General features: G+C 41.3%; 1 protein-coding gene across 1 annotated transcript in view; it reads left to right on the forward strand.

The window, feature by feature from the left end:
• The first annotated feature begins 486 nt into the window (after positions 1–486).
• Positions 487–27,556, forward strand: part of Dsg2 (desmoglein 2) — a 40,256-nt gene continuing 13,186 nt past the window's right edge. The window contains exons 1-8 of the mRNA XM_042675141.1: positions 487–618; positions 14,627–14,662; positions 16,568–16,699; positions 19,598–19,759; positions 20,015–20,159; positions 21,158–21,324; positions 24,158–24,295; positions 24,550–24,735. Coding sequence (XP_042531075.1) covers positions 574–618; positions 14,627–14,662; positions 16,568–16,699; positions 19,598–19,759; positions 20,015–20,159; positions 21,158–21,324; positions 24,158–24,295; positions 24,550–24,735 — 1,011 coding nt within the window. The 5' untranslated portion in view covers positions 487–573. The remainder of the gene's footprint in view (positions 619–14,626; positions 14,663–16,567; positions 16,700–19,597; positions 19,760–20,014; positions 20,160–21,157; positions 21,325–24,157; positions 24,296–24,549; positions 24,736–27,556) is intronic.

Consider the following 27,556-nt stretch of genomic DNA (forward strand, 5'->3'; position numbering starts at 1 on the left):
AAATGTCCACTGCAGAGAGATTCGAAACTTTCGCTAAGTCACCACCTGAAATTCTGCCCCACGCACCTGGGCTGGTCCCTCCCGTCACCAGTGTCTCCAGGCCACTCGCGCTGGGGCTGACGCACCTTCTCCGGGCCTTGGCACGGCAGTGTCCCTGCGGGTCGCAGTGCTGTCCGCCCTTGTGCCCGGGAGGCCCTCCGCTCCCGGTCATTCTCGGAGGAGAGCCCGGGGAGGGACAGGACAACGGGGCGGGGCTTAGCAACCAAAGTCCCCTACCTGGGAAGGCCCTGTCCCAGGTGCGCGTGAGACTGGGGCGGGAGCGCGCGCGGCGCCTCCCCCGGGGAGCGGCTCCCCGCCCCGCGCCCTGGGCCGTCCGGGTGCCCTGCCCCCTACCCCCGGCTCCATTTTCTCGGGGCCACACCTGGAGCCGCGCCTGAGTGTGGGGCGGCCGAGAGGAAGCAGGGAGACGGGGCGGAGCCGGGTGCGCGCTCGCGAGGCTGCCGGGGAAGCCTGCCGGGCAGCGCCGGAGCCGGAGGCGAGGGCGAGGGCGCGGGCGCGGCGGAGCCCGGCGCGATGGCGCGGAGCCCGGGCAGCCGGTGCGCGCTGCTGCTTGTCCTGGTAAGTGAGACGCGGGGCCCCGCGGCCGCCCGGGACACCGGCCGCGCCCCGACCTGCGCGCGCCCCGCGCTGCGCGGCGGCCCGGGCTGGGAACGGGCCGGGCGGCGGGGTCGGATCTGGGTCAGCGCACGGGGCAGCGACCCTGCCGACGTGCTCATTTCCAGATCCCAACAACTTTTCCTGGCTGTGATCTGTGGGTGCAGGGAGCCGTGGGACCGGGAGCCCCGCTGGCTGGCGCTGGGGGGCTGTGCGTGCAGGTTTGGGAGGGGACGGGAGGCCCTGGAGGAAGTGGGGCGCCACCGCCTCCGAGACCTCTCGCCAGGTCCTTCCAAGTTTCTCTACAGCTTCCTAGATTTCCTTTTTTACTTTTAGTCGCCCATGCGCGTCAGTGACCTGGGCACACCAGGAAAAGATCTGTGTTCTTAGAATGCAAAACAAGAGCTGGAAATAATTTCATCAAGAAATACATTTTTCAGAGCTTCTGGAAAGAAGGAGATTAAAAACCCGCTCCCAGGAAGACCTTTATCTCCACAGTTCACAAAGCCTGTGCTTGAAAACACACTGTAGTGGTTTTAGGGTTCTTTTTATTTAAAAGGTGACAGGGTCACCACCATCAAGCACGATTTCAGGAGGGGAAAAATTCCCCCCCGCCTTTTTTTCTTTTCTTTTTTCTTTTTTTAAGCAGATAGCTTTTCTTCCACGGGAGAGAATGTTCAGAGCTGGAATCTACAATGTCTTACCTTTGGTTTCTATGTGCTTCAGGTGGGATTTTTTTTGTTAAACTGTGGGTTCCCTGTTTGTTAAAGGGATTACACATAATTGAGGAATGTACTGGCTAAGTGATGGGCTCACCTTCCAGAAACTTCATAAAGACATGTTCAGAGAGATTAGATACGTCACCCTACTCTTTTTGTAATGATTGAAATCCAAGTACATTCACCCCTAAAAGTTCTGACTTCCAAAAGATGACTCGATATGGATATGGGTCTATAATTGTGGTGGGGGAGGGAACACACACACACACACACATACACACACACACACACACACAGGCAGATTTTTTTTAGATCAATAAAGAATAAAGATACGTGTGACTAGGTTTCACTCCAGACATTCACTGAACTCTCACCTACAGCAGGCAGTCATGGTGGGCAGGAATAGCCGCTTGTGGTACAGATTATTTCCACGTTCTAGTTCGTTTAGTGTGGCCCACATTGTTGAGATAAGTGTCCAGACAAATTTATTTTGTTAATCTACTTTCTCTAAGGCATAATTTTTGTTTTTGACCTCCAGAGTAGCCTAACTCCTTCATTGTGGATGAAGGCTTGGGGCTGGGAACGTGGCTCAGTGGTAGAGCGCTTGCCTTGCATGCATGAGGCCCTGGGTTCGATTCCTCAGCACCACATAAGCAAAAAGAAAAAAGCCGGAAGTGGTGCTGTGGCTCAAGTGGTAGAGCGCTAGCCTTGAACTGAAGAGCTGAGAGACAGTGCCCAGGCCCAGAGTTCAGGCCCCACGACCGGATCTCCCCCCCACCCCCCCAAAAAAAACAATACCAGGCTGACCCAGATCCCTGTTCACCTTGAAGTCAAATATTCAATGATGACCATGTAAGAAAGAAAATAACTTTAATTTTCAATGGCTACACCACATAATCCAGTTCATACACTCACAGAGAAATAGCTAAATAATTTAGGCCTATTTTCCCTTTTAGCAATTTTGTGCTTCTACCTGATTGGGCAATAATCAACTGCTCCTTTGAAAAATGACTGTAACTAATATTGGGTGTGATGACTCCCAAATATAATCCCAGATACTTGGCAGGTAGAAATCTGGAAGATTACAGTTCAAGGCCACACCAAGCAAAAAGTTAGTAAGATTGTCATTGGGCGTGGTGGTAATACACTGTAATCCTAGCCATTGGATTATGGAAGGTGTAGGTAACAGGACTGTGGCTTGAGGCTAGCCCAGGCAAGTGTGAGACCCTTTAAAAAAGAAAGAAAGGAAGAAAGAAAGAAACTTTTAAAGCCAAAAAAGGAGATGTGGCTCAAATGGTAGAAAATTTGCCTTCAAAACTGGAGCCCTCAGTAGGACCTCTGTGTGTGTGTGTGTGTGTGTGTGTGTATAACCATGTAACCAGCCACCTAGACTACAACATATTTCCTATAATATTTTCTGTGATATAGATTTGAATCTGCGGAGGGTTTGGTCATACTAAGAAGAGTAGCATGTCAGCATTTCACTCTCAATGTGTTTGAAGTTGGAAGTAGAGTTGGTGAAGAATGGAAAGCATTCTTTTGCTATAGAATAGTCCTTTATGGAAAGAACATAAATCGTAGTCTGTTGGGCCAGAGTTCATTCTGTGATAACAGAATCTACTGTAGCTTGTTACAGTAAAAAGAGATTCAGGGTATTCATCTCTCTACAGACATCTAGAAAAGATTGAACAAACCAACACCAGTTTGAGCTGTCAGGAATAACTGAGTCAGAATGGGACCTTGCAGGAGCTCGTGCCTCTCTAAGGATCAAGCAGACTGCTTCCACAGTCTGGTAATCACTGTAAGCAGGATGCTACTTTTGTTGGCAGCTGCGGGCCTATGCCTCACCTGCTAGGATATCTAACAGAGTGGAGGCCTGCACTTTGCTCTTTAACACTCATGACACTATGGAGGCTAGAAGCAAATTAAGACAACTACAAAAATAATATAACTATCAATATCTAGGCATAGCTGGAAAAACAGCAAACACATAGGTTCTGCTTTTTTTCTTTTGAATTTTGTTATACTGCAAGTAGAGCATACTAGATGCTCCAAAAGCCAAATCTTTTCGAACATGTTGGTTCTGGACAAGTTGTAGGCTTCATAACATCAGATTTTGCATTTTCAGATTTTGCATTTTCAGTCTGGCACTGACTGAGCGAGCAGTAGAACCAATGCGTATTTTCCAAAATTATAAACAGAAATCTGCAACATTTCATGTCCTAAACATTTCAGATGAAGGATAGGGAGGGGCTGAATGTAAATCATGTTGAGAATGGAGCCTGCAGAGATGGCTGTGGCTTCTCCTGCAGATGCAGGAAGGCACATGAAAGAGATCATTGAATATCACTCACATGGCCAGCTAGACCACCTCTATCAAAAAGGAGAAACAAAGAGTTTTCTAAAGAAAATCTAAAGATTGCTCCATTCTCAAGTTGTCCTTATAGAATCCAGGGGTTCCTGGACATGGGAGAGCACACTGCAAATACATATAATACACATATATATGTAATTTTATTTTATTTGTGTGATGTATTAATAAGTATATGTTGTATATACATATGCGCTCCATAAAAATTTAATATCTGTGTAAAATCATATAAACAATTGATTCATTTTATATATGTGTGTATATATATATATATGTCTATTAACCTCTGATTGAAATTTAATATTTATTTAAATTATGAGTGTAGGATAATAATGCAATGTTAGCAGGGCTTGTGACTGTCACAATAGAATTCACAAATGTTTTCACATATTATGGTTATTTCTAAATACCATTTATTTTGAATATCACCAATTGACTTTACTAGAACTTGTACATTTAGTGTGTTGATAGCAAAATGTAGCTAGGTATGATGGCACACACCTGTAATCCCAGCATTCAGGAGGTAGAAGCAAGAAGAAGAAGTAAGCGTTTGAGGCCAGCCTGGGTTGTTACACAGCAAGCCCCTGATTCAAAAAGCAAAATCAATAGCAAAATATAATATTACTCTACTATAAATTTCCTTTTTTAAAATCCTGCAACAATTTAATTTAATACAGATGATTCATAATATGTTGTATTTTGTGAACATAATGTTTTCCTAAGAAGGTGTATATTCTACCAGACTTCAAAGGAAGATACTGGAAAGATTTTTGTTTGGTTGTTTTTTTTTTCTGACAGTTGCCTCCATTTTTTTCCTAACTACTTAAGCTTGTCTTTGAAAAATCAACCTCCATCTTAAGGACTCAAAGGCAGAAATGGTACCATGAACTCACCTATCTGACAGTGTCTTCATTTGCTTGAGCTGCTGTAATAAAGCATAAAGGCTGGCCACTTAAAACTACAAAGGTTTACCGTGGCATGGCTCCCTGTGCAGGTTGTGTTCCTGCTGAAACTTACAGCTTTCCACCAGGCCTCTCCTCAACACCTAATGACTTTCCAAAGTGTCTGTGGTCCTTCTCTGGGAGATGTTGATGCCCATCCTCCTGATCACATGACATTCTTTCTTCTGTCCCTTCCTATTATCTCCCCTCTGTGTGTGTGTGTGTGTGTGTGTGTGTGTGTGTGTGTGTGTGTGTGTGTGTGCGCGTGCTCACGCGCACGCATGCCTCCAATCCTGTGGATTGAACTCAGGTTCAGCCTGAGCTTTTGTGCTCAAGACTAGTGCTCTACTAGTTTGAAACACAGCTCCATTTCTGGCTTTTTTGGCAATGAATTGGAGAAAAGAGTCTCACAGACTTCTGCCCAAGCTGGTTTTGAATGACAATGCTCAGATGTCACCCTCCTGAGTAGCCACCAGCACCTAGTGCCTTCATCTTCCTACTTCTGCAAGGACACCAGTTACACTGACTGTGTGTCCAGCCTGATGAGCTCCACTTGGTTAAATCTACACATACCCTCTTTCCAAACATGGTCACTTTCTGAAGTGCTGATGGTTCAGATTTCAGTATACCTACTGCATACAACGTAGCCCATAGCAAGGAGCTTCTGTTATCAGTAAGCTACCAATATCATCAAGGCTCTGTTTGATGTTCTCATATGTGACTCAGTCATGCAGACATAAGAATAAACAAGGGTTGATTACCTGGTAAAGATTGAGCCATAAGAATAATCAATTACCGAGGTTGTCTAGAAGTACAACATCTCATTATTTTTGTTTCTAAAAATGAGTGGGTAATGGAAAAATGCTACCTGTTTGTTGTTGTTTGGGGAGCTTCGTTCTTGTTTTTGGTTTTTGACAGTATTCACAGCCTCATGCTTGCTACAAAACTATTCTACTACTTGAGCCACCCACTCTTTCCTTTTTGCTTTGGTTATTTTTCAGGTAGGGTCTCAGTTTTTTGCCAGGGACACAGCCTCTACAGTGATCTTCCTGTCTATGGCCTGCCACATAGCTAGGATGACCAGCATGTACCACCACCTCTGGCTTATTGGTTGAAATGAAATCTCACTAGCTTTTTGTTCAGAATGGCTTCCCCATCCCACGTAGCTGGGATTACAAACATGTGCCACCGTGACCACCTAAAATGCCAGTTCTTCATGTTTTCTTCACTGTAACTTTGAGGCAAAATTCTTTATGAAATGCCATAAAAGCATTTGTTGGAGCAAATCCTTCCTGATTATTCTGAAATAAAAAATTAAAAAGTTGAAGGATCTAAAAGGCTAAGTTCCAGAAATACCTATCAATAGAAATTCCTCAGTCCCTTTATGATCAGACAAGGTATAACAGTGAATATGATGGTCTACCAAACTTCAACAGCTTTTGAAAGCTTTTCAGCTTATTTTATTTTACAGTATAAGAAGTTATCTCCCGTGACATTTAGCTTCTTTATTTCAAGTGATGAGCCAAAGCTGTTGAGTTTTTGTTTCAAGGTACAAAGCTTGGTGATTAAAGTGGAGGAAGTGAGACACTAGGATTTCTATCGTGGTGTAATGACAAGATGAGAAACGCCCACGAGAGAAAAAAGTAGCCACACATAACCACTCTTTAGTGAGTCCCTGCATGATGCTAGATAGAATGCTAAACATGAGAAGGACTATTAAAAAGACAGACATCATGATGCTTACAGTCTAGTAGATGGCAAAATGAAGATATAGCCAACTTCTGAATGGAGGAATGATGAGAACATGAATGATTACCCAACCCACGGAACTACAGAAGGAGCACCCAACTAGCACTGGTCATTTCAGCCAGGATCTGAGAATAATTATATATTAGTGGGATGTTGGAAGAGAAAGAGAAGAATGTTGTTGTAGGTTTTAGGTTATAAGGCCTAAAGATCAGTGTGTGGTCCTTTGGTGGAGCTAGAAAAGTCTACCACAGGATGCAAGGTAGAAGGATGTGTAGGAGATAAGTAGCCTTAGGTGATGAAAGAAGCTAATAGAAGATGCTAAAAAATAATGACAACAATAATAATAAAAGCTACTTCCAAAGGAAGTGTTTTTAGGAAGGCACTACAGTTTAAGTATGAAATGGATCCTCAAGTCTCCTGTGTTGAAGGCTTGGTTGCCAGTTGATGGGGTTTGGGGACCATGAGGTCTTTACCCCTATAAGCAGATTAATCCATGTATGTATTCATAATTTGATAGCATTGTTGGGAGATAGTAGAACGTAGAAGGGACAGCTAGTTGGAGGAAGTTGGGGGAATATATCTCATTCCCTCTGTTTCTTCCCCCTTGTTTTCTACTTTTTCTGGCTGCTGTTAGGTGAGCAGCTTTCCTCTACTACACCCTGTCTCCATGACGTTTTTTTAGACCATAGGCCTAAACGCAATAGAGTCAACTGAAACTAGACAGACAAGATGAGCCTAAATAAATGTTTATCCTCCTTTAATTTGTTCACAGCTATTCTCTCACAGTGACCAAAAAACAAAACATTAACATAGAAAGTTGTTTATCCGTAAGTAAATGAAAAGATGCTCTTGGGTTAAGGTAATAAGGGTCCAGAAACAAGAGATAGCATTTGTTTAAGTGAAATTTCTCCTAGTTTAAAAAAAAAAACAAAAAAGGAAAGAGGCTTAAGACCTTGCTCTGCTGTGATTTCTAGGCACTAATTTAGGCAATGATAATGATTTATGAAGCTGCATGCAACACTGAGTGCCTGGAGATGTCACGACCCTCCATAGCCGAGTTTTCTGCAATTTCTTGTCCATAAACTGAGTTTCTGGAACTAGAATACTAGTTTCATTTGCAAGTTGGCCATTCTTGAAAAGAAAAGAAAAGAAAAAAAAAACAGAAGGAATGCAAGTCAAGATTTACCTAACTTCATATATAGACTCCTGGAAAAGTACTGGTAGAGTTTTCTGACACCCTTGATTTTCACTCCTTGAAAGAGTGCCAGTCTACTTCTGGAGTCAATCCTCGATTGATTTCTGGTGGTTCACCACTTTTATCTTCCTGACAGACTAGCGCCATCTAATGGTTTTCTTAAAAAGTTGGTGAAAAGAAAAAAATCTGCTTTTCTTCATTTTCTATTTCAATGTAATTTAGGAATACATTGCAACAAAGCAGATGGAAACAGCCCATGATTTTCATCTGCCAAATAATGTGAATTGTATCATGCAGATTTAGTTCTATTTTGTCTGATTCCAAAGGCATTGTGAAACTTCATGCCAGTAAAATAATATTTCAAAAAGGGCAAATGCTTAGGAGCAGCCAAACTTAAACTAGAAAAAGAGGTATGAACCTTTAGAGCAGTCCTGAGGCTGTTTATTAGTACTTGTAAAGTGAGAACTAGTGATAGAAATAACTCCCAGTGCCTAAATTTCCTGATTTAAAAATCATTTTTAGCCAGGCACCCATGGCTCATACTTATAATCCTAGCTATTCAGGAAGTGAGATTTGAAGATCAAGTTCAAAGCCAGCCTGAGCAGGAAAGTTCTTGAGACTCTTATCTCCAGTTAACCAGCAAAAGGCAGGAAGTAGAATTCTGGCTACCATGAAGTAAAAAAAAAAAAAAGGCTAAGAGAGACCTAGAGGCCCTGAGTTCAGTCTCCAGTACCAGCACACACACACACACACACACACACACTCTTTTTTTTTTTTTTTTTTTTTTTGCTCATCAGCCTGTGATGAAGGGTTCACTATCCAGCATGAATTTTCAAGATTTTACACAACAGTTTTCAAAAGTGTCCTTCAGGACCAGTCCCATCAGAGGTATCAGGAAACTTGTTAGAAATATATATCCCTGAGTCACACCCTAGACAGACTGTGCACACACCCTGGGGTCCACCCAGCAGTCTGTTATAACAGGTGTTCCCATGGTATTCAAGTATGATAACCACTGTTGGCATGCTGTGATCAATGGAAACAGAAAAGGTTAAATATTAAAAGGCTCTTTTTAACTGTTTGACAACTCTCACCTTTAAAAACAAAAGTGATGTAGGCTCAGGCTTTTGCCACTGAGTAAAATAATGAGGGGCTTCCATTAATTGGTCTGCACCAAAGGGAAAATATAAGTACTGACCATATTACCCAGGACTTTACTAGAAATAAGAATTCACAGTACAATCACAGCACAGTCCACCAAGTCAAATGTAGCTCAGCCTTGCTACATCCATGTTTCAGAGTTCTTTGGGTCAGTTGGGTGCAGTGGTATATACCTATAATCCCAGCATACTGGAGGAAAAGCAGGAGGATCATGAATTTGAGGCCAGCTTGAGACTCTGCCTCAAACAAAGCTGAGCAATAAAAAAAATAAAAAATACATACTTTTGTCCCTCCTTGAAAAAAAAACTTAAAAGGCAGAGAGTATTGTGGACAAAATTAAATTTTAACCTAAATCTGGTCAACACCAGACTTAAAGTAATCCTCATTATCAGGATTAAATGACCCACTGTACTGGGTCATTTAAGCTGTTTGGATGTGTAAAGTTTTATGACTATCAAGATCCTGACAAACCTTTGTGGCTAGAGAGCTGTGGAATTATCTCCAGTTCTGTTTTTAAGAACCATTTCTAGATCATTCTACAGCTGATTTGGTGTTAAGCCAAGAACCCTCGGGTCCGTATTTGACTTGGTCTTTTGTGCAGAGACAGAGGGACAAAGAATGACAAAATATTCTACCTAGTCAGAGGATGGTTATAAAAGAGACATACTCAGGTGTTACACAATGGTTCTGGTGTCTGCTTTTAAAGAACAACCATCATAACCAGATGCCTGTGGCTCATGCTTATAATCCTAGCTACTCAGGAGGCTGAAATCTAAGGATTGTGATTTAAAGCCATCCTAACAAGAAAGTCTATGAGACTCTTTTTTTTTTTTTTTTTGTCGGTCGTGGGGCTTGAACTCTGGGCCTGGGCGCTGTCCCTCAGCTCTTCAGCTCAAGGCGAGCGCTCTACCACTTGAGCTACAGCGCCACTTCCGGTTTTCTGGTGGTTTATTCGAGATAGGAGTCTCACGGTCTCTCCTGCCCGGGCTGGCTTTGAACCGCGATCCTCAGATCTCAGCCTCCTGAGTAGCTAGGATTACAGGCATGAGCCACCAGCGCCCGGCTCTATGAGACTCTTATCTCCAATTGACCTCCAAAAAGTTGGAAATAGACATAGTAGAGTGCCAGCCTTAAACAAAAAAAATGCGGGTGAAAACTTGAGGCCCCGAGTTCAAGCCCCAGTACACACACACACACACACACGAACAAGCAGCATGTACTAAGTCTTCTCTAATTAAGACCCAACAATCTTCCCTTAACCATACCTGTTGTCCTTTATGAAGTTATTTCTGGTTACATAAAAGGAACAGGCCGGTACAGTGCCTCATAGTTGAAGCAGGATTTTAAACTTCTCTGTGTCCCTCCACCTCTCATCTGCAGGGAGGTACAATATCTTACTGTGAGATCCTAAAGCTGTAGGGTTCCCTCCCCAGGGCATCTTGGGACCACTGAGAAACATTTCAAGGTCAGTCAGGAGAAGCTGTCCTCCAGCATTCCTCCAGATTCTGCTTCTAAAACTATTTAAAGTAACTTCAAAACAGCAAAATCCTTGCCAAAAGTGCAAGTGATCCAGGAGAGCAAAGGCTACTTTGATTGATTGGGTTTTGCAGTGATATCTGACCCCTTCCCTCATACCTCTGCCAAAGAAGACCTTTTTTTTTTTTTTTTTTTTTTTTAAAAAAATCAAGAAGGCAGGTTTCTACACGATGCACAAGATCACAAGATCTTGCCATAGAAATTAAGTTCTCTTTTTAAAAAAAATCATAAAGGGAGAGAAGTTGGGGAAACTTTTAAAGGATTTCTCTGATTCGTTTGAAACGACTTTGGATGCAGGAACTGAAGTTTACTTTTCCTCTTCAAGCAGGGGTATATGACCTTTTTTGTTTCCCTTGTGAGAAGCAGAAGAGTTATAGATTTTTGTGCGTAGGAAAAATCATACCAGCCATTTTGATCAGACACCCTTCTAACACTTTTACTACATCCCAAGGGGAACTCACCCACGTTCACCTGAGGTGGACTGGGGATGTGGCTCAGTGGTAGAGCACTTACCTCGAATGTACATGTTCTGGGTCAGCACGGTAAAAAGAAAGAGAAAGAAAGAAAATGAAGGAAGGAAGGAAGGAAGGAAGGAAGAGCGAGCCTATGTTTCTTTGGGTCTGACTTACTTCATTTAATATCATTTTTTCCAAGTCTTTCCATTTCCCTATGAATGGGGTGATGTCATGCTTTCTGATGCTCCATTTGCTTCGCTCATTTGTAATAGTATTTGCCTAGGATAGTCCTAGGCACACAATAGCTCACTATGTACATATGACCATATAAAATGATAATAATTGAAATGAACTCCAAGATATAGAAACAAGAGGTATTTTAGTGGGTGTTTTTTTAGTGAACTGTTTACAATTATTTCTTTTTTCTTTCATTTTTTCCTTGGTTTATTGTCCATGTCACTGTATTTTTTTATTTGCTTCCCCTTTGTCTTGTCTATACGTTTATCTGATTTGGAGAAGGGAAAAGGAATCACAGAAACAGTGGGGCAAAGGGGGAACCAATGCAGCAGCGATACTCACTAGACACTAGGTTGGAAATGAACTGTACAACTTGAGGGGAAGGGACTCGGGAGGGTGGGGAAAGCAGGAGAAAACAAGGAAGAGGGTAACACTCATTACCGTAATTATATAACTGTAATCCCTATGTACAATTAAAATCTTTTTAAAAAAGAAAAGAAAGCCAGATACACCTATAACCCTAGCTACTCAGCAGACTGAGATCTGAAGATCACCATTCAAAACCAGCCAGGGCCAAAAAAGTATGAGACTAGTATCTCTAATTAACCAGCAAAAGCAGGAAATGGGAGTGTAACTCAAGTGGTAGAATGCCAGCCCTGCATGAAAAAGCTCCAGTACCAATACCGGCACACACACACACACACACACACACACACACACACACACACACACACACACACACACACACACACACAGAGAAGGAGAGATAAAAAGGAGGGAGGGAAGAAAGGACAAAAGACCAATCATGAGCTATTTCTGCATTAGGCTACCATTTTGGTAATGTCCACAATCTCCATGGTCTTCTGAAATTTGTCAATCTATCACACTCTAGTTATTAAAGTAAATTTAGTCAGAGAAACATTGTCAAGCTTTCTCATCCTCAGTACTTCTCCATGTGGAGCCAGAAAACATTAGCTTTGTGGGGCTGTCCTGTGCATTACACGGGACTGACAATATCTCTGGTCTTAACCCACTAGGTTTTAGTAGCATACATCTCCCTTCTATGAGCTGGTTTGACAATGCTGATTGTCTCCAAGCTTGGTGATGCATGTCTGTAATTCCAGCACTTGGGAAGACTCTCATGTTTGAGGCCAACTTGGGCTATATAGCAAGAGCCTGTTTAAAATACAAATGAAAATTGAGAGGTCATAGTTCAGTTTGGCTGCTCTACATTTTGTTCATCTTCATCTCTTTGCCCTAAGATAGCAATAACCATTCCATCATTGCCCATCCATCCCCAGAGTGGGTTAAAATAGAGGCTAATCAGTGAGCAGACTTCCTGATACCTCACTAGCCAAAACATTCACATGTATCTGCCTAATTCAGCCACCATCAAAGGTAATGTCACCATGTTGTATCACATACCATCAGGGACTCCTTGATATCTGAATAAAATGGATTCTGTGAATCCTGAAGCTGAGAAGCGATGGACAATTAGTTAGATGGTAGTTAGTTAGAAGTATCTACCACCTTTTGTATTCTTAATTTTCAGGTTATAGATGATAAAGGGAACTTGTCAGTGTTTGGACCAATGTGTGATTATTTTGAAAGCTATACACTTTCCACTAGATGATATTGCTTCACAAAGAAAATTAAAGCAGAATCTTTAGGGTTAAATATAAGAAACCTCTTACCTGACTTTCCCTGAATATATCCTGCCTGACGCTGGAAAGTTTTGATCACAAATGTGCTAAATCTGGTTCCAGGTCTTGGCTTTTCAATGTCATTCTCTGACTAGAGAAACCAGAACTTCCTTGAGAAATGGCTGATTCCAAGGCTGGAAGACGGCAGTGAAGATGAGCCTAGAACATCTTGAAATGCTGGGGATAAGGAAATGCTAGCAAATAAAGAGATGGGAACATGGCAAAAAATTAGCATCACCCAATGACCAAAGATGAAGCAATTTGAAGAATATGATCAAATAGGATTAGGATATACTGTAGAATAAGATCATATATAAGAAGCCATGTTAATTTAAATAAACAAATAAATGGAAGGAAGGAAAAAAGGAGGCAGATGAGAAGGGAGGGAGGGAAGATGGAAGGAAAGAAGGGAGGGAAGATGGAAGGAAAGAAAGGAGGGAGGAGAGGAAAGGAGAGAAGAAAGGAGAGGAGAGAAATCTTGTAAGTATGTGCAGACATCTGCCTTCCAGCAGATGGCGTTTAATTCTTTCCTCTGCCCTGAAGATGGCAAGAGACTGATTTACTTCCAAAGATTAAACAGGAGTAAAAGGAAGGAGGTAGCTTCACAGGGGAGAAAGACTGCAGATACATCCTTAATCATTGATGTCATGTGGATATTATGTACCCCTGATAGAATGTGGCCAAAACAGACTTTCAGCTCTGGTGCCTTTACCAAAAACACAGCCTAAGTATGTTTTAGTTGGCTGATGGCAAAGACATGAGCATATTTGATTAGCCAAGGAAGGAAGGACCGAGGTTCTTATAAAATGGTACATGTGGAAAAACAAGTTGGGGAGCTGAAAGCAAATCATATAGATGGGGGTTAACCTTGGCAAGGAATCAGGGCCTCAACCTGATCGTGGAAGGAAGGGCAAATGACTGAAAATAGTCTCAGGGGGTTAACCTGCAAGGCCAGTAAAAGTACTGTGTAGAGGGAGGTGGGGGGCAGCTACTACACAGCTGCTCTATGCCTGTGAAGTTGGCCTTCGTGGTGCCAGGGCAGGAAGGGAGTCAATGAGAATAATCAGGTGTCAGTGTCACTGGGACAATGAGGCAGGAATGAGAGCCACGAAAATGAAGGGTCCCTAATTGTCATTGGCTACCTCTTAAAAACAGCTGTCAAATCAGTCTGCTGGTCTCCAACTGCACTGGCCATACAGCAACCACTAGCTACATATGGCTACTGAGCAGCTGTGTCACTGTCTTCAAGTAGCATTAACCTAAGGTACCACGTGTGGCGATCACATTGGAAAGTACTAGGAGATGAGGAAAGCCAGCAGGGGATTACTGGTCTGGAAAGCAGCTGCAGCACTATTCAGAAAGCAGGATGGGAATTGATGGACCGATTGAGAATAAACAACTGAATGTAGTACACTGCTGTTTAATGGTGCCTGTGAAGAAAAAGAGTTAATGGAACTGATCATACTGAGCAACTGAGAAGGCAGAACATGGGCAGGGGTGTGTGGGTGTGTGTGTGTGTGTGAGAGAGAGAGAGAGAGAGACAGACAGACAGACAGAGACAGAGACAGGGAGTTCCCTTTTAAGGACTGAGATGGGAGAATCAGCTCATACTCATGGTCTTTGAGGAAAGGTAAGTACATCCCAGAAAACCTGTGTCAAAAAAACTATAGGATGAAGGGGAAACAGGAAATGGCTGACGTTTCTCAGGGCATATTTTTGGTTTGGGTTTTTATGGTGCCAGTTGTTTTAAGATGGAAGCAGTGCAGACCAAGGAGAATGTAGCATCTTCCTCTAGTCCGGGTCTGTAGAAAGGACAAAGGGAGAAATGATATTTTTATTTCTTTTGCCAAAGGATAGTAGTATTGGTGGAACTTCTGTTGTTATGTCTGTAATTTTATCTTACAGATCTGCTTGGACTTTGGACGTGGACTTCACTTGGAGGTAAGGAGTCCTCCAAGGGGAATCATTTCATCCTTGAGACTCAAAGGCTTATTTATTTCAGGGTGGACAGTTTGGCTTAGCCATTTCTCTTTGAACAAGTACAGAGATACATAGTCCAAGAATGTTTAATGTCCTGTTTCCTAGGAAATGACCTTTATCCGTGGGTACTACTACACAGTAACAAAGGTTGTAAAATATACTTAGACAATTGGAGCAATGCATATTCTCTAGAGAATTTATACAAAATGGAAGTTTTACCTTTTTAATTCTTCCATTGTAAGTTTTTATGTTATTTGTGATTTTTTTATGTATGTCCTTGGTGGTTTTCTTTTATTACTGGTAGTGGGGTTTGAACTCAGATCCTCAAGCTTGCTTGAACTGCTTCTCCACGGCTGATGCTCTACCACTTGAAACATCTCTCCTACTCTTCTTTTTGCCGGTTACTTTGGAGACAGAGTCTCTCATATTTTTCTTCTGGTCTGCCTTTGAACTTCTGTCTTCCAGAGCTCAGCCTCCTGGCTAGGATTTACATTTTGGGGGAAGGAGTATTTCTTTTACAATTGTCTCTAAGTAGGTATATAAAGGAGTTGCCACTGAACAGACTCATTTACGAACACAATGAATCTTGATCAGTGTCTCCCTTTTAACATTCTCCCCCATTCCTACCGACCCTATCCCGTCACTCAATTTCTTAATTGTGTAAGATGTGCATTGAAGTTTATGGCTGCATTCTCTCCTGATGTATATTTTTAAGTTAAGAAAAAATTCAAATAAAAGCAAAGTCAGTGACTTAGGGATAACCAGGGTAAATATTTTGCAATAAGAATATATCTACAACAAAATGAAATAAAATGGTAAAAATGAACCTGGTATAATAATCACTTCTGATCTTAAGATACCAGATCAGCTAGGTTTTTGTCTCTTGGATAAAATATGTATGTATTCATCCATGAAACCCAACTAAACATACACAGAATATTTTTCTCCCAGGGTTCTGAAAACAAGAAATGGAAATTTAGTCCTTTATCTAATCCTCAAAACAAAAATGTGTGAACTGGCAGTTGTGCCATTGTAGGTCATGTTTATCTTAAGTTTGCTGAGGTTTAGACTTAAAACATGTAGCAGCTTATTTTTAAAACATCATAGCAAAGTAAGAAAAAATTACATGGATTATTACTCCTCTCTTGCCAGTTTGTAAGGTTGCTAAGTTACTAAATTAACTTTCAAACTCTTTACTCTGGGAAATCTATCGTTACTGTGGAAAACAAAACTCTAATTCTTTACAAATTTGAGGATGATATTTTGAATGTCTGTAGAGTTTACTAGAATTCCTCTTTGAATATAAAGCTTTTTGGAAATGTTAAGCATAGATGGCTATCAGTGGCTGAAATCCTAACTGCTCAGGAGTCTGAGACCTGAGGATTGAAATTCAAAGTCATCCTAGGGAGAAAAGTTTGCAAGAGTCCATCTTATAAATAGCCAGCAAAAAGCAGGACTAGAGATAGATTCAAGTGGTAGAGTACCAGCTGTGAGCAAGAAAGTCAAACAAGAGTATAAGGTCCAGAGTTCAAGTTCTCTGGTCAAAAAAATTAAAAAAAAATATGCCTTAAAAAGTGCACTAACGCCAGGCACTGATGGCTCACTCCTGTAATCCTATCTACTCAAGAGGCTGAGACCTGAGGATTGTGGTCCCAAGCCAGCCTGGGCAGGAAAGTCTGTGAGACTCCTGTCTTCCGTTAACCACCAGAAAACTGGAAGCACTAGCCTTGAGCAGAAAAATTCAGGGACAGCATTCAGGCTCTTGAGTTCAAGCCCCACAACCAACCAAAAACCAAACAAAAAAATTTGCACTGTTTTTAAAGTTCCATAAATTATATGATAGTTGGCAATATTATGTTGTTACAGATCTTAAACACAAGAAGTGGGAATAAGTTGTCTCCTAAACACACGCTAGTGCGGCAAAAGCGAGCCTGGATCACTGCCCCCGTCGCTCTTCGGGAGGGAGAGGATCTCTCCAGAAAGAATCCAATTGCCAAGGTACCTTCTAAAGCAGAACAGGCACATCTAAGGTGCACAGTTGAACATGAGACAGCTTGCATGTCCATTTTATTAATTAATGTAATTGCAGAATTCTTCAATATTCTGGATGCGTTAAACATAAGCCAAACTTGCCTTTTAGCAGATGTGCCAACTTAAAGATCTTCTTTCTCATTCTTTGCAAGCCAGCATCATTGACAGGTTTTATTACACACACACACACACACACACACACACACACACACACACACACGTATAACTTTGCTTTGTTCCTATTAGGAGTTAAGGGAACTAACATTGGTTTAATCTTAGTTTAACAGAGTGTCTCAAAAGAGTGTATTTTTGTATAAGTTATTGTCAAAATGACAACAACCAGTATTTAATATTTTCAAGGGACAGCCCTGGTCTGTGCCCATTGTCCTAGATTAATAACTTATTAACTCCTCGTCACTCCAGTTTCTTAATATAAATTATGTAGTTAGTGCTATTTATCTTAGCAAGCACAGAAGACAGAATCCTTGATTTACCTCCCCTAAAGCTACTCTGCCTGAGTTATGCCAATTTCTAGAAATGACACTATAATTCTATCCTGTTTTTCAATCCCAAAGGGTAGCAAGTGCTATCAGTTGCACCAAATACATATCCATAGTCCAGCGACCTGCTTGTCTTCAGCCTCTGCCAACCCCAGTCCAGGTCCTTGTGACCTCCCACCTTTCACCCTCTACCTTGTCGTGCGCTCCTGGACACACCTGCCAGCCCCTCCCCCACTCAGTCATTCTCCAGAAATTAGCCAGTAAGCCTTTGAAAGGACAATTTGAAGCTTATTCATCTCCTTAGTGGAGACTCTCTGAGTGGCTCCTTGCTGTAACGCAATTGACTCCCCTCCACTGGCCTATGAGAACTCAAGAGATTTGGTGACCTTGGCCTCCTTTCTGTCCTTAGCAAATGTCTCTTCTTACCCCTACTCTGCTACATCCCCTGAAATGAGCACAGCAGCTCCACACACACACACACACACACACACACACACACACACACACACACACACACCACCTTGTGTCCTTGTGTTGACTTTTCCCTCTCTCTGCCAGGAATCCACTCACAGGTATGTGCAGTGCATCACATCAGACATCTGCTCAAGTGCCACCTCCTGCTCTCTGCCTTGCTCCATTTCTCCCTGCACCCTTACTCTGCATAAGTTTGTTTGGTAGCACATTGGACTACTCGACATTGTATCATGCATTGTGTTGAGCTGATTGTCTTCTTCAGTACTGTAGAAGATCTGGGAGAGCAGGACTTAGTCCTTGGAACCTGTGCCCTGCACAATGCCAGTGTATGGTACCTGCTCAGTAAACATCAGTGTGACTGGGTTGTATCTGTGTGAACGCATATTGGTTTATATCCAACTTTGACCTTTGTCTATTCAGTCTTACGAAAATATGGAAAGATGTATTTTGCTTATAGTGGAAAGAGTATGGTAAAACAGCTTACATTACATTGGACTGAAAGCAGAACAGTGCTGCTTACAGGAAGAGGACAGGGAAAGATACAGACCAATGACAGGATCCCTGTGGCCCACTTACTCCAACCAGGCTCCTCTGTCCCCAGTCCTGTCACCTCCTAATAATTTATTCAGATTTTGGATCTACCAATGGATTAAATCATTCATGAAAGTCAAAACTCTCATGATTTAATTGGCTATGGAAATATTCTCACAGACACACCCAGAGATGTGCTTTACTAACCTTCAAGGCTTTTCTCAATCCAATTAAGTTAACAATTGATATTGACTATTACATGCTACAGTCTTGTATCAGAATTATGATGATCTATTCTTACATTTGTTTAGGGTGTTTTTTTAAGTTTTATCGTATTGTAAAGATGTACAGAGGGGTTACAGTTACATGAGTAAGTACATTTCTTGTTGAGCATTGTTACCCCCTCCTTTTTCTCCTGAGGGAAGGGATAATTTTTTTTTAAGTTCCTTTTTTACAGTAATCATTTTTTTTTGTTTATGTGGCACTAAGGAATCGAACCCAGGACCTCATGTGTGCTAGGCAAGCACTCTACCACTGAGCCACCTTCCCAGCCCTTAAGTTTTTTTTTTAAAACAACAGTTTTTTTAAAAAGGAACTTCTAAAATCCACTCTTTCTTAATATAGGTTCACAAAATAGTAAACCTATTGCATGCACCTGTCCTTTATTTTAGCTCTTTCTTCTTTCTTTCCTTCTCTCTGTTCTTTCTTTCCTTCTCTCTTGCCCTTTAAGTTTTGAGTCGTTCATTCACATCATTCAGTAGGTTTCCCTATAACACTGAATTTGAAGATCCTGCAGCTTAGAAGTATTGATGATTTGTTGAAGCGTTTCCCCGACAAGGTACTTCACTTTGTTACAACTACTTTCCAGATGATAGGTTAGATTTCAAGAAGCTAATTTTGCCTTTGAAGTTTTTACTATACGTGTTAAGTCTAAAATCCACACCCTTGTTGCTGGAGAGTTAACTCGGTGATGAGTGCTTGCCTAGCATGGATGAGGATTAGGGTTTGATCCACAATACTACAATTAAATAAGTTAATTAAATATGCTTTGGATCTCCCAAGACATGTACCCCAACTGTATCTTAGTTTTATAATAACCCTAAAAGTTAAGAACATTCTCCACTTTACAGATCAGAACACTGAAGCACAGGGAAATTGGGTCACTAACTGGGTGTCACATAAGTAAGTAGTATTGCTGAGACAGGATTAGAACCCAGGCCCCCTGATAGGAGCACAGGTCTTTGTCATTTCCTTCCTGTCAGCCACAGCGACAGTCTCAGAGGGAAGCTGTCCATAAAAGTATTGACATGTGAATTATGGAAGAATTTAACACGAGGCATTCCTGTTACTTTAATTGTAGATACATTCTGATCTGGCTGAAGAAAGAGGATTGAAAATTACCTACAGATACACTGGCAAAGGAATTACAGAGCCACCTTTTGGTATATTTGTTTTTAATAAAGACACTGGAGACTTGAATGTTACCAGAATTCTAGATCGAGAAGAAACACCATTTTTTCTGGTAAGAACACTTTGAACTCTATCACTTTGCTTTGATGACAGCTCAGATTGGTTTTAAGAAAGGGTAGACTTTCCATAGGAATATGTGTTTATATTCATTATACAGAATAATGAATCCAGATATACTTCGATAATATTCATCTCCCCATGACCATCTCTCATCTCCCTGTCCCCTGGTGTCTGTCCTTACTTTATATACTAAAGCAGTTGCATAATGATTCAACCGATCTTACTCATTTTCTTATGTCGACTTTAGCTAACAGGTTATGCTTTGGATGTGAAAGGAAACAACCTTGAGAAACCATTAGACCTACGCATTAAAGTTCTTGACATCAATGACAATGAGCCAGTGTTCACACAGGAGGTCTTTGTTGGCTCTATTGAAGAACTGAGTGTAGCACGTAAGCAATACTTGAATTGTTTTTCATGAATGAGCATCCCAGGTCATTTTTCTCCAGTAGGTAAATAAACATAAAATTCTATATCATACAACAAATTGAGTACTACCCACAAGACAAATCATAAACTTATTTCTCTAGGTTCAAAATTGATTTTTTAATAACAACTTCAGAGGACTTTAAACATTGTATTTTTTTTTACCTTGGGAAGAGTTGGTAAATTCCTGCAGAAGTAAAGTCTCCATAGCAACAGCCCGAATCTGTCCTGTGGAAGAAAACTAGCCATAGATACAATAAAAATAAATGGGGGTGGCTGTGTTCCAGCAAAACCATAGGAACAAAAGCAAGTTGTCTGCTAGTTCTGGGACAAAAAAAAGTAGATATATATTTGAAGAAACCAGTGTTTGACCTTATAGCCTTATGCTTGCTGGGCTTAGAGGTTGGGCTGACACTCTACCACCTGAGCCATGCCTCCAGCTTGGCTTTTTGCTGGTTATTTTGGAGATGGAGTCTGGAAGGTTTTCCTGCCACTGCTGACTTCAAATCTCCATCTCCTGAGTGGCTAGGATTATAGGCATGCACCACCAGGGCTCTCACTTTTATTGTAACTAATGTTTATTGACCACATTTCTATATAACAACACACTGTTATATATGAGCTAGAGAGGTTTCTCTTTGGCTCTAATGAAAAGAATTACTATACTCATAAATCGTTTTTATTTGGATAAGCATTAGGATTATGTACTGCTCATGCATCTTTCTACTAGAACAGATTTATGGTGCTTCTCTAGCAATCCTTAAGGACTTCCCTCATCCTCAGGCATGCCTTCATCCTCTTTTCTTCCTTTCATACTCTCATCACACTTCCTCATCCAGTTAAAATTTGTCATCATGATGAACTGTGAATTTGATGAGGACCAAACGTCCTTTTAAGCTGAAATCATAACTGAAATAAGGACAGATATTAATGGGCTTACCCCCGCCTTTCCTTCTAACGCCAGATACACTGGTGATGAAAATCACCGCAACCGACGCAGATGAGCCCAACACAATGAATTCCAAAATTTCCTACAGAATCGTATCTCAGGAGCCCGCCTATCCCCCAGTGTTCCACCTAAATAAAGATACCGGAGAAATTTATACAACCAGTATTACTTTGGACAGAGAGGTAAATTAGTGTTTTCTGTCTCTCCTCTTGGAAACTTCCTAGATGCTTCTAGTCTCTACACTCTGTGTGTGTGTTTGTGTGTATGTGTGTTTGTTTGCTTGCTGGGATTAGGGTTTGAGTACAGGATCTCATGCTTGCTCAGCTTGCTTTTTCAGCTGGCTCTCTACTAAATAAGCTATACTTCCAGCCTGGCTTTTTGGTTATTTTAGAGATGGAATCTCTCAGACTTTTCTGCCCAGGCTGGTTTTGAAGTGCAATCCTCCAAATCTTAGCCTCCTGAACAGCTAGAATTACAGGCATGAGCAACTAGGTCCTGGCTAATTTCCCCATTCTTTATTTCTAGTTTTATTTTGTTCAGTATCCCTCAATCAGAGGATCATATTAAGCAGCATGGTCTTTTAGAGATGTGCTATCCATCATGATAGTAGTTAGATGAGGCTACAAGTCACATATGTAACTAGTCCACATCCAGGTATGCTGAGTGCAGATGAAGTGTAAAATATGCACCTGATTTAGGAGAGTTAGCCTGGAAGAGAGATTTATAAAGCATCACCTTAATGGTTTTTCTGTGGCTTAAAGCTTCAAATGAAAGTATGTAGGGTAGCTTGTGTTGATTAAAGTACACTTGTTTAAAACTCATAGCACTTTTTAAATTTAATGTCGTTTTTAGAATGAAAATTCATGAAGATAGCACCATTTGGTGTCACTTCACTTTGGATTATGCTTATTCAGTTTCAAAGCTGTGTTCCTAGGTTTGTGGTTCTTTAATGACAGGTGTCTTCCACTCTTCCACCACTAATAACTATACCAGAGGGGGCTCATGGCATGAAGAAGTGGCTGAAGTAGGAATCTTAGTGTAATGCTCTTTTAAATCTCAAATTACAGCAATTTTGAGTAGCTTTCCTAGAAAAACTCTTTTTCTCAAACACTTATTTCTAACTCAATTTTCTTAATATAAAAGGAAGATAGATGAAAGTTTTAATAGCATAATAGGGCAAAACATTGGTGATCTAGGAATACACTATAGTCATTGGATCAAAGTCACCATCCGGGTGCATTATATCATACTCAAGAAATTAACAAATTAAATGAGGGTGGTGGCCAACACCATTCTTACTGATATCTTTGTAGAATTTTTTTTCCCCATCATGGGGCTTGAACTCTGGGCCTGGGCATTGTCCCTGAACTTCTTTCGCTCAAGGCAAGTTCTCTACCACTTGAGCCACAGTGCCACTTCCAGCCTTTTTTGAGTAGTTTATTGGAGTCTCATGGCATTTTCTGCCCAGGCTGGCTTCGAACTTCAATCCTCAGATCTCAGCCCCCTGAGTAGCTAGGATTACAGGCGTGAGCCACCAGCACCAGCTTTTTATAGAATTTTTAAATCAAGTTATTACTCCTAACATTTGACCCTACATCTTTTCATGTAACATTTGAATAGGAAAATATTGCCATGAGTTAGTAGTGTGGCTTTTCCCACACTGCTTGTCTCTGGCACGAGGGAAGCTTAGCGGATAACAATGGCTGTCACTCTTTGGCATTTTCCATGGGCCAGGTTGCTGTCCTAAGCCTTTTACATGGATTAATTCATCTAATCCATGCAGAAACTCTGTGAGGCCAATCCGGTTATCACCTTCTTACACAGAAGGAAGCTGAGGGTCAGTGGGATTAAGTGTGTGCTCAAACCAGCTAGTAAGTGATTAATGGCAGAACTGGAGCACAAACACAGCTCTGAGCCCCAGCTGTCCTCTGTCCATGGGGTGGTTGTGCCCACACAGCATCCACACATGCTGGCATTGGCTGGCAAGCTCTGTAACCTCCAACCAGACTAATTAAGAGCCAGAGCAAGAAGACACCTAGGAGACTACTTTTGAGTGACATCACTGGGTGATATCCTAGATGCAAGCCCTTTGGAGGAGTCTGGAAAAAAAAATTTACCAAGTTTTGCCCTTCCTGGCCAAGGGTTTTTTCAAGCAGGTTTTTCTGGACCCACTTTTAGCTGAGAATGAAGGGTGGCTCCAGTTCCCCCAGTCCCATTGCTCCTTCTGGTGTAAAAGAAACTGCATTTTTATTAGTGCTCATGAAGCCAGCGTGAAGGAGCGTTATCTCACGAGTGCCACCAAAGATGGGTTTGAGAATCTGTCCATAACTATTCCTCTACTCATTTCTGCCCTTCTACAAAAGCTCTGACGGCAAATAAATAGCAATTTCATACCAGTAACAGCAGATCATAAAACTTGCTTACAAATAAATATCCCACTGTCATTTCTTGGGGGTGGAGGAGTGCATGTATGCATGTGCTGGTCCAGAGGCTTGAACTCAGGGCTTCCGGTTCTTGCTTTTTCACTCAATGCTGGCACTCTGCCACTTGAGCAATATCTCTCCTTCTAGTTTATTGGTGGTTAATTGGACTTCAGAGTCTAATGGACTTTAGTGCTCAGGCTGGCTTTAAACCACAGTTCTTAAATCTCATGCTCCTGAGTAACTAGGCTTATGGGCCTGAGCCATCAGTGCCCAGCACTGTTGTTTATTTCTTAGCGATCAAGTGAGCTGGCCCTAAAAAGGCAGATTTAGGAATGATGCTTTTATTTATTTTTTGGTCAGTTGTGGGGCCTGAACTCTGGGCCTGGGCGCTGTCCCTCAGCTCTTCAGCTCAAGGCTAGCACTCTACCACTTGAGCCACAGGGACACTTCCAGCTTTTTCTGCTTCTGTGGTGCTGAGGAATCAAACCCAGGGCTTCATGCATGCAAGGCAAGCACTCTACCCCTGAGCCACCTTCCCAGCCCAGAATGGTGCGTTTTTAACTCCAAATGGATATTTTTCATTGTTCCACAGGAACACAGCAGCTATTCCTTGACAGTAGAAGCCAGGGATGGCAACAGAGAAATCACAGATAAGCCAGTCGCCCAAGCTCAAGTTCAGATTCGCATTTTGGATGTCAATGACAATATACCTGTGGTAGAAAATGGAATGGTAACTTTTTCATAATAACTGTACCTGTTTGTTCAATTTTTTGTTATTGTTGTCTTTTTAAATTCTTTCGTTGTAAAGGTGGTGTACAGAGGGGTTCCAGTTACAAAAGTCTGTTTGAAAAATGTCACCCCCTCCCTCAATTTTCTCCCAGCTTTTCCCCACCCAACCCCTCCCCTCCCTAGTTGTATAGTTCATTTCTAACATAGTCTAATGCTATTACATTAAAATAAAAATTGTGATGTTCTGTTTTACAGTATGAAGGAGTGGTGGAAGAAAACCAAGTCAATGTGGAAGTTATGCGTATAAAAGTAACTGATGCAGATGAAATAGGCTCTGATAACTGGCTGGCAAATTTTACCTTTGCATCAGGAAATGAGGGGGGTTACTTCCACATAGAAACAGATGAGAGAACCAACGAAGGCATTGTAACCCTTATTAAGGTAAGGCATTAGTGTTCAGGACTGAGTAGGACAAGTCACTGGCAGAGAGAATCTAGGTGCTTTATACACACGTCCATCACCACAGCTCTTTGTGACTAGGAGCATCCATTTGCCCTGACTATCTGGTTAATAAGTGATTATGCTATAGTTCACTTTAAGTTCAGGGAAACTTGAGTCCTAGCCAGACAGGGGGATTCCCAGCTTCATTATTGCCTAGTACCATCTAATGTTCTCTATGCCTAAGGGTAGTGTGTGTGTGTGTGTGTGTGTGTGTGTGTGTGTGTGTGTGTGTGTGTGTGTTGTACTTGGCTTTTTTGCTCAAGGTCAGTACTCTACCATTTGAACCACACTTCTAGTTTCAGAACCTTAGCTTTTTTTTATATGTGTGTATGCTGTTCCTGAGACTTGAACTCAGGGCCTGGATGCTGTGTCTGAGCTTCTTTTTCTTCTTTGTTTTTAATTTAATTTGTTATTGTTCTTATAAAGGTAATATTACAAAGTGATTACAGTTCTGTAAATCAGATAAAGAGTACATTTCTTTTTGGACAATGTCACCCCTTCCCTCCTTCTCTCCTAGTTTTCCCTCCCATCGTTACCTACAAGCTGTATGATTCATTTTTTAATACCTTTTTAATTCTGGTTTCCTTGTGGTGCTGGGAATCGAACCCAGGACCTTGCCCTTGCTAGACAAGCACTCTACCACTGAGCTACACTCCCAGCCCTTACCATTCATTTTTCAATAGTGTCTAGTGAGTATCACTGCTGCATTTGTTTACCCTTTATACCACTCTTTCTGTACCCCCCTTACCCTCCCAAAAACAAATAAATGAAGAAACAAGACAAAAGGAAAACAAACAAAATAGCAACAAAGAAAAAAAAACCCTCTTGTTTCTATTTCCTTAAGTTCATTTCCATAAATATTATTTTGTAGTATAAAATTCCACTGTTTATAGGTACCACATTTTTTTAGAACCACTTATCTGTTGTAGGGCTTGTGGGCTGCTTCCACAATTTGGCTATTGTGAATAATGTAGCAATGAACAAAGATGTACAGGTTTCTTTATGGTCTCCTGGCTTGATGTTCTGGGTAGATACCCAGGAGTAGTATGGCTATGATAAGTGAGGAACCTCCAGAAATAGTCCACAGTGGTTATATGAGTTTACATTCCCACCAATAAAGCAATAGAGTTCCTTTCTCTCTACATCCCCACCAACATTTGTTGTTCAAATGATGTTGGTCAATCTAACTGGGTGAAATAGAATCTCAGAGTTTTTTGACTTGCTTTCCTTTATGGTGAGGGATGATGAGCATTTCCTCATGTGTTTCTTTGCCATTCTTATCCTTTGCCCATTTTGTGATTGGTTTATTAGCTTTGGGAAGGATTGATTTCTTGAGCTCCTTGTATATTTTAGACATTAGGCCTCTTTCAGATGTATTGCTTCTCTCAGTCTGTTGGCTGTCTTTCTAGTTTAGTAATTAGGTTGTGCAGAACCTTTTATTTTGATGTAATCTCATTTGTCAAGTCTCTCTCCTATCTGCTGGGCCCCTAGGACTCTTTTCAAAATGTTTCTGCCAATGCCTATAAGTTCTAGTGTTTTCCCTGAGCTTTTGTTACTGAAGGCTACCAGTCTACCACTTAAACTACAGTTCCATTTCCAGCTTTTCGGTGGTTGACTATCATGGACTTTCCTGCCCAGGCTGGTGTCAAACAAAAATCCTCAGATCTCAGCCCCCTGAGTTGCTAGGATTACAGGCATAATCTAATGGTCCTTAGGTTTTAAGCAAAAATCCATTAGTGATTCTTACATAAGTATTGTGAGGCTACATTTTTTAACAAAATATCATCTCGAGCTTCATTGAAACGAAGGAAAAGTTGGATTAGTCATAGTAAGCACATAGATCTTACACAATTGGATCTCATAAGTCCCACAGAATTTTTTAACAAAACGTATTGAGAAGTGTTTTTTAAAGATAGAATTATTTGGTCATAAAGCCCAGTTGCTCATAATGCTAAATGTTATTGTTATTGTAATCTTGGAGCATGGTTGGCTGTTCATAACAAGCACTGTGGAAGGATTAATATGGCCCCAAGTCCCACATCACTTTGTCACATTCTCTTCACCATTCAGTAGTAATAGTAGTTCGCTGGAAGACTGAATTTTTCATCAGCATTCACCAGACTATCAAAACATGTCATATGCAAAAGAATATGAAAGAATTTCTATGCATTTTCGACAGTCACAAAAAGTGTCTCCTGTAGTCATTATCTGTTGGATCTTTGTCCCAACATCATAAGGATCCATTCTTAGAAGGGGGCAAATACTCATATGCCTGTAGCTCACACCTATTATCCTAGCTACTCGGAGATGCAGAGGATCATTGTTTGAGGCCAGCCAAGACAGAATTGTGGGACTCAACCTCCAATTCACCAGCAGGCCGGAGGTATGGCTCAAGCAGTAGAGTGCCAACTGAACAAGCATGCGAGCCAAGGAAGTTAAGGCCCTGAGTTCAAACCTCACTACCAGCTCTTCCCCCAAAATAATGGGGCAGAAAAATTGTTTTCCACACAGAACCCTACAGTGAAGAAAATCATACAAGCAGTCATCCAAAAAAAAGTGAATAGTTTTTCTATAATTCATGTAAACATATGGGATGTATTTCATGGTATCCTGAAGAGCCAAGCAAAAATGGTCCAGTCAGAGACATTAGAAATAAAGAGCTATAAGAGAATAAGACCTAAATAAGCTTTGATTAAGTAATTCCTAAGTAATACAATGTAGGTGAAGACAGGAAAATATTGGTATATTAATTCTCATGGGC

The sequence above is a fragment of the Dipodomys spectabilis genome, unplaced genomic scaffold (genome assembly GCF_019054845.1).
Source record: "Dipodomys spectabilis isolate Male_0828 unplaced genomic scaffold, ASM1905484v1 ptg000024l, whole genome shotgun sequence".
Taxonomy (NCBI): Eukaryota; Metazoa; Chordata; class Mammalia; order Rodentia; family Heteromyidae; genus Dipodomys; species Dipodomys spectabilis.